This window comes from Amphiura filiformis, chromosome 9 (assembly GCF_039555335.1).
Source record: "Amphiura filiformis chromosome 9, Afil_fr2py, whole genome shotgun sequence".
Taxonomy (NCBI): domain Eukaryota; kingdom Metazoa; phylum Echinodermata; class Ophiuroidea; order Amphilepidida; family Amphiuridae; genus Amphiura; species Amphiura filiformis.
In genome coordinates, this window is record NC_092636.1 from 25,953,440 (window position 1) to 25,972,410 (window position 18,971).

An 18,971-nucleotide genomic window follows, 5' to 3' on the forward strand; every position below is an offset into this window, starting at 1 on the left:
AAATAAGACATTTTACACGAATCTGTAATTTAGATACTGACAGTATCTAAATTAGCTACATGCATTTGAATGGGGCTTCAACTTTGTCAGTACTGCTGTTTTCTTCGTTTTCTGCCAAATTTGTCATTTCAAAAATACCAAATGACAATATGAATGACTTATCCTTCACTCTTAAGCAATTTATAAACAATTTTATTTTTTTTTACACTTGCGCTGGGATCACTGAATGGGTCTTTAAGGGTTGACTAAGTATTGTTGGTTGAGGCAGCCAAAAGGTTTTCATTGTCTAAATTAATATATTATTGAAACATATAACACCTTGATGTTTTGCAAAAGTTCATCTAATATATCATATACTTTGAAAACTTGCTTGAGCTATTGTTGTTGATCAGTTATGTACGTTTTACAAAAGTGATGTGGTTTCAAGCCTCTTTACAACATAACTCAAGAACCACAGGACCTATAAAAGTATATATCTGTGATATTTGAATTCTTCAACATGCTATGAAATGATCAATGCAATTTTTGCCCAAGATCACTACCATTCGCACGTTGCTGCGAAAGACCAAATCACAACAGTTGAAATAAATGATGAAGTGGTTAAGGTGATCATAACCTAGCAGTGTTTGCATTCAAATATTGAGACAAATAAAGCTGACACACAAGAGGAATGGTATGATTTTTCTTGGGAGAGGGAAAATGACCAATAACTCAAGAGCCACACGACTTATGGAAGTGCAATTTTTGGCTTCCTTGACTCTTTTCCTATAAGATCAATGTATTAACATCAAGTACACTGCAGTTTTTGAGTCAAATGACTAAAATTGGAAAAAGATGGCTGGAAATTAGTCTTGGTACATGTCTTTGGGCTTCATTGTCACAGCAATCAAAAAACACCCTAAAAACACTTGTTTTGGGCCTTCATTTCGGAAAATTTACCAAATATTAAAATTTGACTAAATGATTATGATTTAGCTATGTTTGATTTTGCAAAACAGGATAATAATTTTTAGTCCAAAAAAATCAGTGCTGTATTTTTCTGGAATGTAACAAAATGTGTCAAAATATGTTACCTGAACGCCATCAATGACACAGTCATGATATAAAATACTGTTGAAAAATAATGTTGACTTACATGATGACTTGTATTGACCCAAGGCACAACATTAGTGTGTAGAGGATACTTAAGCCTGTCATATGCAGACTTTAGATAGACATACACTACTTGAATATTGACAAATGAATACTTGGATGGAACAACAATGTATTGAGGACTATCATAATTACAACTTCAACATAATTGCTAAATTCCATTTTACAGGTGAAAATAGGCTTCAAATGGTATGCCTACAATAAAAAGGGTAAAACTCAAACTAGTTTTTTTGTCATTGCTAGCACAACTGACAAAAATTTCAAGACCTTTGTCTCTTAAAGCAATATTTCCAAATTGTCGAAAGGTCTTGATTCCCTTAACTGAAGACAATCTGAATATCAAATGATGGTAAAACATTTCTCAACTCCCCCAGCTAAATGTGAATTTTCTCAATTGGCAGACAAAAGTGAGGCCATTCTTTGTGTTTTGCCACTGCCCCTCCATCAAAAAGCATCGGGTATCTCTTTTACAGGTTTTTTATGACTATTCATATTTTTACAAACAAAAAAAGAAGTGTCAACCTTGAAAAATATTCTTCACCCTTATTTTCAAACTTGGCACCATTTCTGAGAGGTTTAATATCGGAAGACAACTTCGGATTTTAGATATGAAACTTGTTAGTGCTAAATAGTTTTTGGTTATGAAAATAGAGATTCAGATGGTGTGGCACACCCATCTGATGATACGACCATCTCCCCCATAAGATGTTGTATACTGCAGATTTATGTAATGTAATTGTAATAATTATCATCCGAACATTCATGTTTGAATGACGGCAGCACAATATTACAAGAACATCTTACATGCTTTTATCACCCACTTTGCACTTACAAAGGTGAATTTCAGATCATTGAAAACAATATAATGAAAAATTACTGGTTGACTACACTAGTTACAGTGATGCAATTATTACACATAAAAGAAGTCTGATTCTGTACCATATCCTTTTGTTAAGTTTTTGAGGGTATTTACATTTTATATTCTATTTATCTGGCATTGGACTGTTCCGGATGAAACCCATACACCCCCTATGGAAGACATGACCGTAATCTTCCACACAGGGAAGGTGAATCTTAAATGGGGAAACCTAAATGAGTGACTCCATTTGAAATCCACACCCCCTGTGTGGAAGATTGAAATCATGTCTTTCATAGGAGGGTGTATGGATTTTAATAGCAATAGCCTATTGATAGACTTGCTCGAAGACACAATAATTAACTTGATTAGATACAGCCTCCGTAAAGGTCAATCACGTAATATAATAGTATGCTCCTACAAATAATGACTATTTCTGTCTCGTTTGGGGCTGTTAGGAAAGATCATTTAATCTACTATGGCTTAACTAGGAAGAAGAAGTTCAACAGGGCAATTATGGTGTATAATTTCATTCTCTCATGCCCGGCATGTGTTAAATTGACCACATTATGTCCTCTTTCTATTTGATTTGAAGATGGATTTGACTGAGGGACAATTTGACAGTTGAAAGCGAGAAATCGTATGTGTTTCGCTATTGTTAAGGACTTACGACCATCTTGAATGCAATCAATGATTTGTTAGCCAATGGGTGAATGCATGTTACCCTCTGTACTTAATAATAAAATTATAGGAAACTTTGATGATTTCATCTGAGACCAAGAATTTAAAGTTTTACTCGGTGCAGCTTTAATACAATCCTAAGGCCAATCAGCCAATCAGAAAAGTTGTTAGAAAAATATGTGGAGAGTGAATTGAAAGTGTACATTTTATACCATGCACAGAGTTTTTTTGTAAATCAGCGTTTTGATTTTTTATAATGCTTTTGCATTGAAGTTACTTAATTATGGAAATAGTGTTGAGTTGATGAGTTGAGTTGAGTTGAAGCTAGTTGAGTTGAATTGAGTTGATTTGAATTGAATTGATAACATTGAAGTATATACGAGCGTATATGCATTGATTCTTTATTACGTCTCTAAATAAGTAATACAAAGTTTTTCAATTGTGAAAACATACAAGGCTACCTAAGCTACACAGACGTATATAAAGCCAATTGGGCCTCCTATGTGAATTCCACATTCTTTCATGTTCTCCTAGAATCTGTTGCAAACAATGCGCATTACTGGGCGCATTAGTTCCTTTAATCATTTGGCACAGTTCAGATAGGGCAAACAGTCATGACCATTAAATAATAATGAACAACTGGTTTACAGTAAAAGGCTACATTGTACTATGGTGGGTCAAAAGACTGCAGGCAAACTAGTAAAGCTTATCAAAGCTGAAGTAAAGGTACCTTAATGCTCTGCATGCTCATAGGCTTCAACATAAAAGTTTTGAGATATTTTCTCAAAATATCAAGAGCTATCTTAATAACCATTGAACCAATACTAGGCTTGTTTGTACTCATTTAAATGCTTTTTTCATGTTGATTCCAAATATGGTCATAAAAATATACAATTCTGAAATGTTCCCTGTCATCTGCAGTTGACACCCGCGTGGAGTGAGTTAACATGCTTGGTTAGACAAAACTGGAGTAGGACTTGTATTGACCCAAGGCACAACATTAGTGTGTAGAGGATACTTAAGCCTGTCATATGCAGACTTTAGATAGACATACACTACTTGAATATTGACAAATGAATACTTGGATGGAACAACAATGTATTGAGGACTATCGCAATTACAACTTCAACATAATTGCTAAATTCCATTTTACAGGTGAAAATAGGCTTCAAATGGTATGCCTACAATAAAAAGGGTAAAACTCCAAACTAGTTTTTTTGTCATTGCTAGCACAACTGACAAAAATTTCAAGACCTTTGTCTCTTAAAGCAATATTTCCAAATTGTCGAAAGGTCTTGATTCCCTTAACTGAAGACAATCTGAATATCAAATGATGGTAAAACATTTCTCAACTCCCCAGCTAAATGTGAATTTTCTCAATTGGCAGACAAAAGTGAGGCCATTCTTTGTGTTTTGCCACTGCCCCTCCATCAAAAAGCATCGGGTATCTCTTTTACAGGTTTTTTATGACTATTCATATTTTTACAAACAAAAAAAGAAGTGTCAACCTTGAAAAATATTCTTCACCCTTATTTTCAAACTTGGCACCATTTCTGAGAGGTTTAATATCGGAAGACAACTTCGGATTTTAGATATGAAACTTGTTAGTGCTAAATAGTTTTTGGTTATGAAAATAGAGATTCAGATGGTGTGGCACACCCATCTGATGATCGACCATCTCCCCATAAGATGTTGTATACTGCAGATTTATGTAATGTAATTGTAATAATTATCATCGAACATTCATGTTTGAATGACGGCAGCACAATATTACAAGAACATCTTACATGCTTTTATCACCCACTTTGCACTTACAAAGGTGAATTTCAGATCATTGAAAACAATATAATGAAAAATTACTGGTTGACTACACTAGTTACAGTGATGCAATTATTACACATAAAAGAAGTCTGATTCTGTACCATATCCTTTTGTTAAGTTTTTGAGGGTATTTACATTTTATATTCTATTTATCTGGCATTGGACTGTTCCGGATGAAACCCATACACCCCCTATGGAAGACATGACCGTAATCTTCCACACAGGGAAGGTGAATCTTAAATGGGGAAACCTAAATGAGTGACTCCATTTGAAATCCACACCCCCTGTGTGGAAGATTGAAATCATGTCTTTCATAGGAGGGTGTATGGATTTTAATAGCAATAGCCTATTGATAGACTTGCTCGAAGACACAATAATTAACTTGATTAGATACAGCCTCCGTAAAGGTCAATCACGTAATATAATAGTATGCTCCTACAAATAATGACTATTTCTGTCTCGTTTGGGGCTGTTAGGAAAGATCATTTAATCTACTATGGCTTAACTAGGAAGAAGAAGTTCAACAGGGCAATTATGGTGTATAATTTCATTCTCTCATGCCCGGCATGTGTTAAATTGACCACATTATGTCCTCTTTCTATTTGATTTGAAGATGGATTTGACTGAGGGACAATTTGACAGTTGAAAGCGAGAAATCGTATGTGTTTCGCTATTGTTAAGGACTTACGACCATCTTGAATGCAATCAATGATTTGTTAGCCAATGGGTGAATGCATGTTACCCTCTGTACTTAATAATAAAATTATAGGAAACTTTGATGATTTCATCTGAGACCAAGAATTTAAAGTTTTACTCGGTGCAGCTTTAATACAATCCTAAGGCCAATCAGCCAATCAGAAAAGTTGTTAGAAAAATATGTGGAGAGTGAATTGAAAGTGTACATTTTATACCATGCACAGAGTTTTTTTGTAAATCAGCGTTTTGATTTTTTTATAATGCTTTTGCATTGAAGTTACTTAATTATGGAAATAGTGTTGAGTTGATGAGTTGAGTTGAGTTGAAGCTAGTTGAGTTGAATTGAGTTGATTTGAATTGAATTGATAACATTGAAGTATATCTGACGTATATGCATTGATTCTTTATTACGTCTCTAAATAAGTAATACAAAGTTTTTCAATTGTGAAAACATACAAGGCTACCTAAGCTACACAGACGTATATAAAGCCAATTGGGCCTCCTATGTGAATTCCCACATTCTTTCATGTTCTCCTAGAATCTGTTGCAAACAATGCGCATTACTGGGGCGCATTAGTTCCTTTAATCATTTGGCACAGTTCAGATAGGGCAAACAGTCATGACCATTAAATAATAATGAACAACTGGTTTACAGTAAAAGGCTACATTGTACTATGGTGGGTCAAAAGACTGCAGGCAAACTAGTAAAGCTTATCAAAGCTGAAGTAAAGGTACCTTAATGCTCTGCATGCTCATAGGCTTCAACATAAAAGTTTTGAGATATTTTCTCAAAATATCAAGAGCTATCTTAATAACCATTGAACCAATACTAGGCTTGTTTGTACTCATTTAAATGCTTTTTTCATACTGATTCCAAATATGGTCATAAAAATATACAATTCTGAAATTTTCTGAAACCTCTCATCTGCAGTTGACACCCGCGTGGAGTGAGTTAACATGCTTGGTTATAGACAAAACTGGAGTAGGAGGAGAATGCTAAGTTTTTTAATCACACAGAGTTATTTGGAAATTGTGGAAGTAATAGTGTGCTTCTTTGAAAGGAAATCGGGGTTAATAGTGTGAGCATGTGGCACTTAACAAAACCAATCAAAGATGTAATGTAGATGTTGTCGCTGGGCAGGAAAACCCTCAATTTCCCTTTGATGTGTGGTGAAATTTAGTCTAGCAATGGAGGTGGTAGAAAAGTTTTCAAGTAGATGCACAAACTCAAGTTCAAACTCAAGTCCATTATAGTCCATTATTTTCAATAGTCAAGATTCATCAACTCAAATTTCTTGGCCATATACTGCGTCTTGAAGATGGCGAGCCTGTGAAAGAATATGCGCTTTATGTTCCACCACATATGGGAAGAGGAAACCAGGACGGCCGCGCACACTGTACTTACAGTATGTCCAGCACCTCCTGGGAGATACTGAAGGGATGCTGCAGCCAAGATCGCATTAGTTGGCAGCCGACTGATGATGATGATGATTTTGAAGTAGACTTTCTGACCTTTCAAAATGGGTTTTTGGACTGTATAATGTATGTGGGATACAAGCAGTGGTAAAATGTAATGGCAATGGAGGTGGTAGAAAAGTTTCCAAGTAGACGCACAAACTCAAGTTCAAATCACTAACAACTTGTGTAAAGAAGTATACTCTATAATGTCAATAATGTCAAATCAAGTAAACAGTCCATTATCTAAACTAGTAGAAATTAACCTTTGAAATGGATTTTAGGACCATACAGGCCCATACGCAGGGGGGGGGGGGGGGTGCGGGGGGTGCGACCGCACCTCCCCAAATTTGCAAAAGTATACAAAAAGTTCCAAAATTGCGGAATTTGAGAGCGTAAAAAAAAAAAAAAATCATGTTTTTTACGGTTTTTGGTCAAAAAAGGTCCAAATTAGGGGGAAAAGTCCACTTTTCACAAAATTGCCCCCCCCTTTGGAAAAAAGTCCACTTTTTCAAAATCAGCAAACCCCCAAAAGAAATCCTGGGTATGGGCCTGGGACCATATACTGTATGTGGGATACAAGTAGTGGTAAAATATAATCTGGCAATGGAGGTGGTAGAAAAGTTTCCAAGTAGATGCAAACATTCAAGCTAATAACAAGTGTAAACAGGGGAACTCTATAATGTGAAATCAAGTAAATAGTCCATTATTTTGAAGTAGACTTTCTAAGCTATGAAAAATTAACCTTTGAAAATTGGTTTTTAGTTCATATATTGATGGATAGGGATTCAAGTAGTGGTAAAATGTAACCTGGCAATGACAAAGAGGTGGTAGAAATGTTCCAAGTAGATGCACAAACTCAAGTTCAAATCACTAACAAGTTGAAAGCGGTATACTCTATAGGCCTACAGTCAAATCAAGTAAAAAGTAGATTTTCTAAACTAGTAGAAATTGACCTTTGAAAATGGGTTTTTGGACTATATACATTTGGCAATGACAAAGAGGTGGTAAAAATTGTCCAAGTAGATGCACAAATTCAAGTTCAAATCACTAACAACTTGTGTAAGGAAATATACTCTATAATGTGAAATCAAGTAAATAGTCCATTATTTTGAAGTAGACTTTCTAAACTATGAGAAATTAACCTTTGAAAATGGATTTTTGGACTATATAATGTATGTGGGATACAAGAGCCTTACAAGTACCAGTAAAATGTAATCTGGCCATGACAAAAGAGTGGTAGACATTTTCCAAGTAGATGCAAAAACTCAAGTTCAAATCACTAACAAGTATAAAGTAGTATACTCTATAATGTGAAATCAAGTACATAGTCCATTATTTTGAAGTAGACTTTCTAAGCTATGAGAAATTAACCTTTGAAAATGGGTTTTTGGACCACATACTGTATGACTGTGATTGTGTGGGGGAGCGCAAGTAGTGCCCTTAACCGGAACTGAAGTATTCACTCGTACAGAAGTATAGACTAATAGAAGTTTTACAAGTATCCACCAGTAAAGAAATATCCACTTGTAAAAGTTTTACAGTTAAGAACACTACTCCCGCACACAATCACATACATTATATAGTCCAAAAATTCATTTTCAAAGGTTAATTTCTCATAGTTTAGAAAGTCTCCTTCAAAACAATATTATACATTCCTTGAATAAAAAAATGTCTTTCTAAAATTATGTAGTGCAAAAGTGCACCACTTACATATTTATGCTTCATTAGCAGTGGCGGCACCAGGAATTTTTTTGGGGGGCATAGTGAATTTCAGGGGGGGGTAAAATCAACAAATTTTGCGCAAAATTACCGCAAAAAGTGGAACTTTTCGTAATTTTGGGTTTTTTCTGGGGCAACAGGGGGGGGCAAGAGTTCTGACTGGGAGGGCATTTGCCCCCCCCCCATGCCCCCCCTGTGGCGCCGCCCCTGTTCATTAGCCAAGTCTAGCCATAAGTTTGGTCATTATCATTGGTGTTGAGCTGTATCATTAGTACCAAATTATATTAATGGATTTTTGAAATGATGGACAAACTTCAATTTCTGGCGAAGGCACTGCAGGGCACTACTACCTCCTCACAATAAACAACAATATATAGGAGAAATCAAGGATCAAAAGACTGACCATTTCTGTTAAATCAGCCCTTTTTTGGATGATGATAGTTCCCTTCTACTCTCTGAATGTAAAAAAGTGATAAAATCACTTTCCAATCGAGTGGCAAGAGTGAAAATCACTCCAAATGAGTGAAAATCACTCCTAAATGAGTGAAAAAAACAGTGCTAAAAGAGTAAAAATCCACTCCTAAAAGAGTGAAACACTACTGCTAGAAGAGTGAAAAACTCACTCTCCAAAAGAATATAACTCTAAAACAGTGAAATCACAATGCTGCCTGGTATGGTATGGTATTGCCAGAAGACGATAAGTGTAATAGCTGCCATGTGTAGCTCCGTGTAGATGAGTACAATATACTGTGTGTAAATTGCCAAATGTTCACAGGGCAGCTATTGCACTTACCCACAAAGATTAAAACCTACCTCTTGAGCTGAACTCTGATCTTCTTGATACTTTTCCATCTGCTTCTGTAGCTCCAGTAGTTTTCATGGATTTCATCATTTGGTGCTACGGGAGCAGATGGTGTATCAGTGGAGTTATCCTGTAAAAGATAGAAGAAATTTGAAGAAAATTTAAACAAATAGGAAATGAATCAAATGTTTGATGATTTGAACTATTGAACAAGCAGTAGTAAGTGAAGGTGTCAGGTTCAAATCCTGAATGGTCAATAAAATGTGTTTATGGTTATCATTTTTGTGTTGTGTTGAAAGGTTCAAATCTCTGTTATCAAATGTGCAATTAACATACCAGTTTGTTTAAATGATCTTCAAGTAGGAACTTTACAATGTTCTTGAAGAGGTTCATTAGGTTTGTAGAAACTCAAATACAATATTTCATCTTGACAAAACCAATTTGTTTTACTGACCTGACAGTTTCGACCATCTTGGACGATGGTCATCTTCAGAGTGATGTTTTTTCGACTTCTGTACACCAACAGAGGCGCATCAGCGTCCAGAAGTGGGTCGTACACATGACTAAGGTAATGGGCCCCCTCGTCTCTGTTCATGGTGTTCGGTGCTCTCTTCCATATCCAGATTGCTTAACGGATACGGCGGGCTCCCGAATTACATTCTTTCTCGAGGACTTGGGCATCTTTCCAATTGATAATATGATTTTGTTGTGCGGCGTGGTCCACAATCGCTGATTTGGACTGTTCACTGACCGATTGTTTCCTTGTTTGTCGAGTAAAAGTTCCTTTACTACGCGCTACTTTCTCTGTCTCTTTCTTATGCTCGTTCAGTCTTGTTTCGAAGCGACGCCCAGTTTCTCCTACATAAGTACTGTCACAATTTGCACAGGGGATTTCATAAATGCAATCCGTAGTACTCATGGAGTCTCTTTTGTCCTTTGGATCAGCGATTGCGGACCACGCTGCACAACAAAATCATATTATCAATTGGAAAGATACCCAAGTCCTCGAGAAAGAATGTAATTCGGGAGCCCGCTGTATCCGTGAAGCAATCTGGATAAGGAAGAGAGCACCGAACACCATGAACAGAGACGAGGGGGCCCATTACCTTTGTCATGTGTACGACCCACTTCTGGCGCTGGTTAAGCCCTCTGTTGGTGTACAGAAGTCGAAAAAAACATCACTCTGAAGATGACCATCGTCCAAGATGGTCGAAACTGTCAGGTCAGTAAAACAAATTGGTTTTGTCAAGATGAAATATTGTATTTAACTTTACAATGACCGATAATAGGAGAGGGTTATGGCTTGCACTACCTCCATCACCGGTTTATGTCAAGCTGGTACAACTTTTCTACAAACTTTTACATCTTTCAGAAAATGCCATTTAGTAAGACTTGCATTTTGTACAATTTTGGCCCGATAATATGGTCCAGGACCAGCTTCTGGCTGAAACACACTTTGGCTGAAACACAATATCTAGCATGTGTGGATAGGATAAGAAGAACTAACTAGAAAGGACTGATTCCAGTCTCTAACAACACTGTGGCTTATTTTTTTAACTCTTGCTTGAAACTCTGTGGTTGGAAATAACCGGGAAATAACATGTTCAAAAGATAGCGACTTGTCTACAGATTAGGCTGATCCAGTTGAAATCCATATGCCCCCCTATGAAATACATGACCTTAATCTCCCACACTGGAGGTGTAGATTTCAAATGATGCACCCATTCAGGTAACCCCATTTGAAATTCACACTCCCTGTGTGGAAGATTAAGGTCACGTCTTCCACAGGGGGTGTATGGATTCCAACTGGCATAGCCCATTAATTGATTAAATCATTTGCTACAAATTGTGTTAACTCTCACTCATTTGGGAATGTTAAAAGTAGGTAAATCAAAGCTAGCCAATGTCTAATTCAATTTATCAGAATAATCTACTTGTTTTTATCTCAAGAGGCTGAATTGCTTGATAAATAGAACTTATGTAAACTATTCTGATGCATATCGTATCTCTGTAGTCATTCATGTATAATCTGTTGTTTTTATCTCAAGAGGCTGAATTGCTTGAAAAATAGAACTTCTGTAAACTGTTCGGATGCATAAAGTATCCCTATAGTCATTGATGTATAGTCTGTTGTTTTTATTGAGTGCAACAACAAACAGATGTCATCATTGCTGTGATCGGTGACGATGATAATGGTGATGATGATAATGATGATGAAGAAGATGGATATGGAGAAGATAATGACAATTATGGTGATGATGAGGATGCTGCTACTGCTGATGATGACAATGATAATGATGACACTGTTGCTGTATAGCACATTTAGCTTTTTAGGCTTTATTTTCTAATTCTAAACTACAGATAACCTGTTGGTATTGACAAAACTTACAATTGTGATGTGATCTGCTCCATGGGTGGGGCTAAAGGAGGTGTTTTTTCATTTTAATTACCTTATACAAACATTAGGCTATCGTATACTGAAAACACAATGGTCTATCAGACTTGGTTCAAAAGTTCTGAAGTTTTGAGAAGTGTATTTTTGTGTTTTTACTCCATATTTTTGCCTTTATCTCAATTTAAAATTTGCTACCTTTTGTCCAATGGACCATATTGTGTCAAAATTTACAAATATATGATGCTACAAACACACAGCCCAACATCACTTAATATTCTCAGCAATGATGCATTTGAAATCGGTTAATATTTACCACATCTGTTTGACTATAAATATTTTAGTATAGTTACAAGTGCAAAAAGCTTACTCAGAAGTAAGTTGTTTAGATAAACCTGATTCTATCTAGAATTGCTGATGGCTTTGTGCTATTACAGTTGAAATCCATACACCCCCTATGGAAGACATGACCTTAATTTCCCACACAGGGGGTGTGAATTTCTAATGGAGCCACCTGTTCAAATTTATCTGCTCCAAAATGGGCTATTCAGTTGAAATCCATATACCCCTGTGGAAGACATGACCTTAATCTCCCACACAGGGAGTGTGAATTTCAAATGGGGTTACCTAAATGGGTGACTCCATTCTCCCGTGTGGGAGATTAAAGTAATGTTCTTCCATAGGGGGTGTATGGATTTCAACAAGAATAGCACATTGCTTACGCAACTCACTTTTTAGTGCTGCATATTTATTTAAATCACACAGCTTTTTGTTGGCTTAATATGACATTTCTAAGCCGGTTTAGCCTGGAGTAGGGTTAAGTTTTACATTCTAATAGACAAGCTATCCCCTCCTGTTGATTTAATGCAACTGTATTGGGCGAATTTGATGCTCAATTGGTTCCTATCACAAATGTAAGGAGTCATTGAGGGACATAAGCAACATATTTGACAACATTAGGGGACAGGTGGTTTTGAAGACTGCAGGCATGCACCTGGACATCATTGGTGAGTTTATGGTGCAAGTTGGGTCATTTTTGGGTGTAGCTACATGTGTCTGTTGCTAGCTTATCAGCATGACAGCCCAATCCTTTTATGTTAAATACTTGTGATGACCAGGAGGGGGAGGGTGAGTAGAGGTGGTGGGTGGGGCAAACTAGGGCAAAATATTGGGGGGGTAGGGGGTAGGGTTAAAGTAGCTTACAGAATCATTGTTCCCTAACAGCTCCTAACTGGGACAAATTTATCCATAATCCAAAACGAAAAAACATTTTAACCTCAAAGGACATTAAGTGGTGCATATACAAAAAAGCAAACAATCACAATGGATATACTTTGTTTTTAATCAAGTTTGTATTTAAAAAATAAAATGTGTGAATAACAAATATAAAATGTCCTTTAGGCAACGAAAAAAAGAAACCCTGTTCTACGGGCAGACGGACCTTTCAAGTAGAGTCGGTCGGTCGGCCTTTTTGTTTGTTTTTGAAATGACCAAAAAAAATCACCAAAATCTGTAAATTATTTGCAATTTGACAAAATACAAACAAAAAATTTGTTCCCGAAATTTCCGAAAATTGGGTTGGCATTCAATTGTACAGGAAATTTTTTTTCCCAATTTGTTCAAAATCTGAGTCGGTCGGGCAGGTAGAACAGGGTTTTCTTTTTTTGTCGCCTTATCTGTCAAGTTTCTTTTAAAAAAAGTGATTGAAAAAAAAACTTACCCAAGAATTTTTGGGCATAATGCTTTGTGCTCAGGTTAACTTCTATCCAGAGAAATTGATGAATGTTTTCAGTTCACCCAAGAACTTTGCAAAGACAGCTCCCTTGCATTTCTTGACTGTTTAATCACTGTGAAAGGTGACGGTTTCCTATCATCCGAAGTATATAGGAAACCCACACACACAGACCATTATCTACAATTTGGGTCTCACCATCCTCTCATACACAAGCTAGGAGACATACTGAACTCTCCAGTATAGAGCAGACACTATCATAAGTGAAACTGAACAAGTCCCGGAGGAGAAAGACCACATTGAAAAGTCACTTAAAAATTGTGGCTACCCGAACTGGGGCATTCATGAAAGCCAACAAGAAGAAAAGCCAGGATAACCAACAAACCAACGGGGGTGGTAGACCTTAAAAGCTACATCCAGAGATATAAGTGAGGTAATGATCCATAAAACATGTGAGCTCACGGCGAGCACCTCGCCAATTTTCGAATTCCAGAAGTGCAAGGGGCTTGTCTGGGGAATAGGCTGCAGGGTATCACTCCCCTCCAAAAAAGTTTTTGCTCTTTTATGACAAATTATCATCATCCAATTCCGGAAATGTAAAAAAAATAAAAAAAAAAATTATTTTTTACATCGCCAGAATTTTTTATTTTTGGCCACATTTCCGGAATTTCTGTAATTTCCAGATGACTTACATCTCTGCCCTATCAAATAAAATGCCTTGAAGGTTATTTTATCCAATCCGATTCTTGTATAATATAGAAATCTATGACCAAGTGCCATCTTTGGTGCCATATACTGTTAAAGTGGAAATTTTTGAGTTTTGAGAAGTGTATTTTTGTGTTTTTACTCCATATTTTTGCCTTTATCTCAATTTAAAAGTTGCTACCTTTTGCCCAATGGACCATATTGTGTCAAAATTTACAAATATATGATGCTACAAACACACAGCCCAACATCACTTAATATTCTCAGCAATGATGCATTTGAAATCGGTTAATATTTACCACATCTGTTTGACTATAAATATTTTAGTATAGTTACAAGTGCAAAAAGCTTACTCAGAAGTAAGTTGTTTAGATAAACCTGATTCTATCTAGAATTGCTGATGGCTTTGTGCTATTACAGTTGAAATCCATACACCCCCTATGGAAGACATGACCTTAATTTCCCACACAGGGGGTGTGAATTTCTAATGGAGCCACCTGTTCAAATTTATCTGCTCCAAAATGGGCTATTCCAGTTGAAATCCATATACCCCCTGTGGAAGACATGACCTTAATCTCCCACACAGGGAGTGTGAATTTCAAATGGGGTTACATTTCTTGACTGTTTAATCACTGTGAAAGGTGACGGTTTCCTATCATCCAAAGTATATAGGAAACCCACACACACAGACCATTATCTACAATTTGGGTCTCACCATCCTCTCATACACAAGCTAGGAGACATACGAACTCTCCAGTATAGAGCAGACACTATCATAAGTGAAACTGAACAAGTCCCGGAGGAGAAAGACCACATTGAAAAGTCACTTAAAAATTGTGGCTACCCGAACTGGGGCATTCATGAAAGCCAACAAGAAGAAAAGCCAGGATAACCAACAAACCAACGGGGGTGGTAGACCTTAAAAGCTACATCCAGAGATATAAGTGAGGTAATGATCCATAAAACATGTGAGCCTACGGCGAGCACCTCGCCAATTTTCCGGAATTCCAGAAGTGCAAGGGGGCTTGTCTGGGGAATAGGCTGCAGGGTATCACTCCCCTCCAAAAAAAGTTTTTTGCTCTTTTTATGACAAATTATCATCATCCAATTCCGGAAATGTAAAAAAAATAAAAAATAAATATTTTTTTATATTTCCGGAATTTTTTATTTTTTGGCCACATTTCCGGAATTCCGGGAATTTCCAGATGACTTACATCTCTGCCCTATCAAATAAAATGCCTTGAAGGTTATTTTATCCAATCCGATTCTTGTATAATATAGAAATCTATGACCAAGTGCCATCTTTGGTGCCATATACTGTTAAAGTGGAAATTTTTGAGTTTTGAGAAGTGTATTTTGTGTTTTTACTCCATATTTTTGCAGAACAATATTTTAATTTTCACACTTTTGTTGCTAAACACAGCTACTACAGAAATAATACCTGCCAATATGTTCTTTTTATGCATACCATATTTCGTCAAATAAACGCCCCGGGGGCGTTACATTTTCCCAAGAGGGGGCGTTTATTCAAGGTCAATTTTATGAACTATGACTTCTGGTTCACTTCCGGGTTTCTGATCCAGATTTACGCCAATTATTGACGCTATTATCGACCATGTGGGCAACTTGGTAAGCTTACTTCACAAGATAGTATGGAAATATCAGCATTTTTGAAACATCTTGGTTGAAAAAAGTGGTGGGGGCTTTTATTTGACGAACTATGGTAGGTCTATGTATGAATATGCAAAATTGTGAATTTAAGAACAAGAAAAACAGTCAAAAATTGGTAAAGCGTGAAAATTTACATGTGCGAAAATTACCGCTTTATCGGTACTCAATAATACAACATCTATGTACGCATACAGTCCTGGATATCTTGTCAAAGACCCTTGAGCTATATTGACAGTATTTACTGGTTGCAACGCTCTGGGCTGGAGCTCTGCCGGGAAGAAGAACATGAACGAGGAATGTCATCTATCTAAATGACTTAGCAATGAAAGAACAATTCCCTTGGAACAATCAAACTGGCTTGGTGAGGAAGTAAGAGCAAAGTGCAGATATCACCTGCGGGCAATAACCCCAGCCTCTAAATCTGGAATGGACGGACAGCATGATGGGCATTATCAAAGTTTAATGTTACCTGAAATGGATATTCGTCTCAGATGTTAAAAAAAAAAAAAAGGTGTTAATGGATGAAATTAGAATATAATAGAAGAAAGAAAGCTAGTGTAAATAACACTCTTCCCTGCAAATCTTTATTAAAGCCATATTGTAACATTTGCTGAGGAGGACACTCTCATCAATAATTGTCAAAGTTCTGCTTTTTTACACGAGTGTAATGTACTTTATTAAACTTAATACCCTGAAAAATCAATTAGGTGCTGTATAGTTTTGTCAAAATCCAAGATTATGAATAAAGCGCAGGAACCGTAGTTTAATTATTACGATGGAAATTATTTGTACAAGTATGCATACATGATGTTCATATCAAAGTGGCATGTGGGATGGTTATACACACATCAAAGGACCGTGGCATAGCGTGACCGACAGAGTGATACACATTGGCGACATCCAGTGTCCGAATTAAGAAAATAAAAGGGGTTGTCCCACGGACAACCAGGTTGTAATTTATGGTTGTCCACCAAAGTTTTCGGTTGTCCGTAAGCTGCCACAACCTGAAAGAACTACATGTGACCATTAAAGTGGAATGAGTGTAGTCAATTTATGAACAGATACTCTTAAATATTTTTAAATATTTAATTAATATTTAATTGTTAAAACAATTCATCAGTTGTGTCAAGTTTGAGCAAACTGACATGCTGAAAAAGTGACTTTTGCCTGTAGATTTTTGGTTGTCCGCCGGACAACTAGAGCATTATGTTTGGTTGTCCGGTGCATGTTTTGGTTGTCCCGGGTGAACAGACAACCAAAATTTCGAACACTGGCGACATCGGTGCTGGCAGTAAATTCCAATTTTCTTTGCTTACCTCAGTTGTTCGGCTAAATATTAAAAGTGGACATATCTACATGTAACAGTGAAAGCTAACATTTTATGGAAAAGAAATAGTAATCTATTTTTAATAGAAATGTTACAATATGGCTTTAAGTTTAGACCAATTTAACACAATTGTTTGATTTTGATGTTCAGATATCAATGTTTTTTTCTTCTCTTTCAGTTTTCTTTCATAGAAAAAAACCTGAAATGAAAAGAAAAGAAAGCATTCGGTAAGCTCATTTAGATCCCTATCTATCGATCCTAATGCGATGGTATCAGATTAATCCTCCCTTCTGGCTAACATTAGAAAGCTTTTTATTCATTTCCACATTTTCTCCATTTGTATGACCTGGATTCGGCAGGGGTCGTGGGTCGTCAATTACGCAAGATCTTGTGGTGTTATAACCAGAAATAAGCAAACGTACAGATGCACTTAAACAAATTGTTACGATGAACATCAATAGTAGAGCACAGTCATAGCCAGCTTTTCATGACAAAAGTAGGACAACAATTGGGCTATTCCACTTAAAATCCATAGCCCCTCTCCCCAAATATACCATTATTTGGTGGGCAGATGATGGCTTCTGAGCCTAAGCTTCTTGACCTGGTCAGTAAAAACAAACAAACTAACTAACAACAACCTTAAACACTAATATATTTATATAAAATTATAAGCATTTTAATCAGACCTTCAACAGAAATGTTTAAAACATGTTCTGTATATCAATATTTTGTTAAGAACTCCAGTGGCGCTGAGTCTTTGAAATTTGAAATAAGATTTTTGTACCTCCAAAAATTCAAAATACACCATTACTCACAGAAACATAAGAATAAGAATCGTAAATGCCAATCCTGATTTTAAAATCTTGATCCATAATAATCCAATTAACCTGCTTCCCAATCCTAAATCTTACCCTAATTCCATAACACCACACTGTAATCATTAAGTCTTGTTGTGGCAACCATTTCTTGTAATTCTTCCCACAGGTTGCATCTCATAAATGTAAGAAACCCCACTTTCCATCTTCTCTGGTTACATGAAATAAATAAAATAATCCCTCTTTCATCCAAAATTTTAACTCTGACAGGCTCTGTGCTTAAAAACATCATCTTGTGACATGCTTTACCATGGCAATCTACAACTATTAACTGTGTTACATATACTCCACGAAACAAGTTCAATATGCTGCTATTAAGTTCCAGTTGAATTCCACAACCCCTATGGAATACATGACCAAGTCCACACAGGGAGTGTGAATTTCAAATGGGATTACCTGAATGAGTAGCTCCATTTGAAATCTACACTCCCTGTGTGGAAGATTAAGATCATATCTTCCATAGGGGGTGTATGGATTTCAACAGAAATAGCCCAATGATTCCATCATAACACCAACCTTAGGGTTGTTTACCACACCAAAATACTACACAAGGGACCATTTAGTTCTGATTAAAAAGATTACCAAGACATTTCTACATGTAACCCGTTTACTGACAACTCAAGTACAGGCATATGTATACAAGAGTTATTCTTAGCTGCTACTGGAGTGGTAAATTTAAACAAACCTGACTCTAAGCCATCCTCAGGGATGTGTCATAACATCTTGTAAAATTGAACTAAACCAGTCACTTGTTGGGAAGGAAGCAATCAACTCCGTATATCTTGCACTACGGGTATGTGCCACCCTAAAGACCCCCTTTTTTCACACACTCTTTCCATTCCTGAGACCCCATCAATTATTTCTTTTTTTCCTATTCAGGAAACCCCCCATGTGAAGTTCAAAGAGCCTTTTGGCTAATGTTTTTAAGTACACTAAACTTAGCTTCAAATTTGAGCTCCAATCACTTATTTTTTAGGAAGTTTTAAAAAATTATGCCAAAAGGGCACTGAACAATTTTTTAGTTCTAGATACTCCAAGTCCCTGAACGCTGGTCCTGACCCCATATGTTTTTTAATCTGGGGAC

At 36.5% G+C, this 18,971-nt stretch overlaps 1 protein-coding gene across 2 annotated transcripts in view; it reads right to left on the minus strand.

Annotated features, from left to right (window-relative positions):
• The window catches only part of LOC140160798 (von Willebrand factor A domain-containing protein 3B-like), a 219,615-nt gene that overhangs the window by 16,010 nt on the left and 184,634 nt on the right, over positions 1-18,971 (minus strand). For both annotated transcript variants that reach the window (XM_072184106.1, XM_072184105.1), the window contains one exon: positions 9,197-9,315. In XM_072184106.1, coding sequence (XP_072040207.1) covers positions 9,197-9,315 — 119 coding nt within the window. The remainder of the gene's footprint in view (positions 1-9,196; positions 9,316-18,971) is intronic.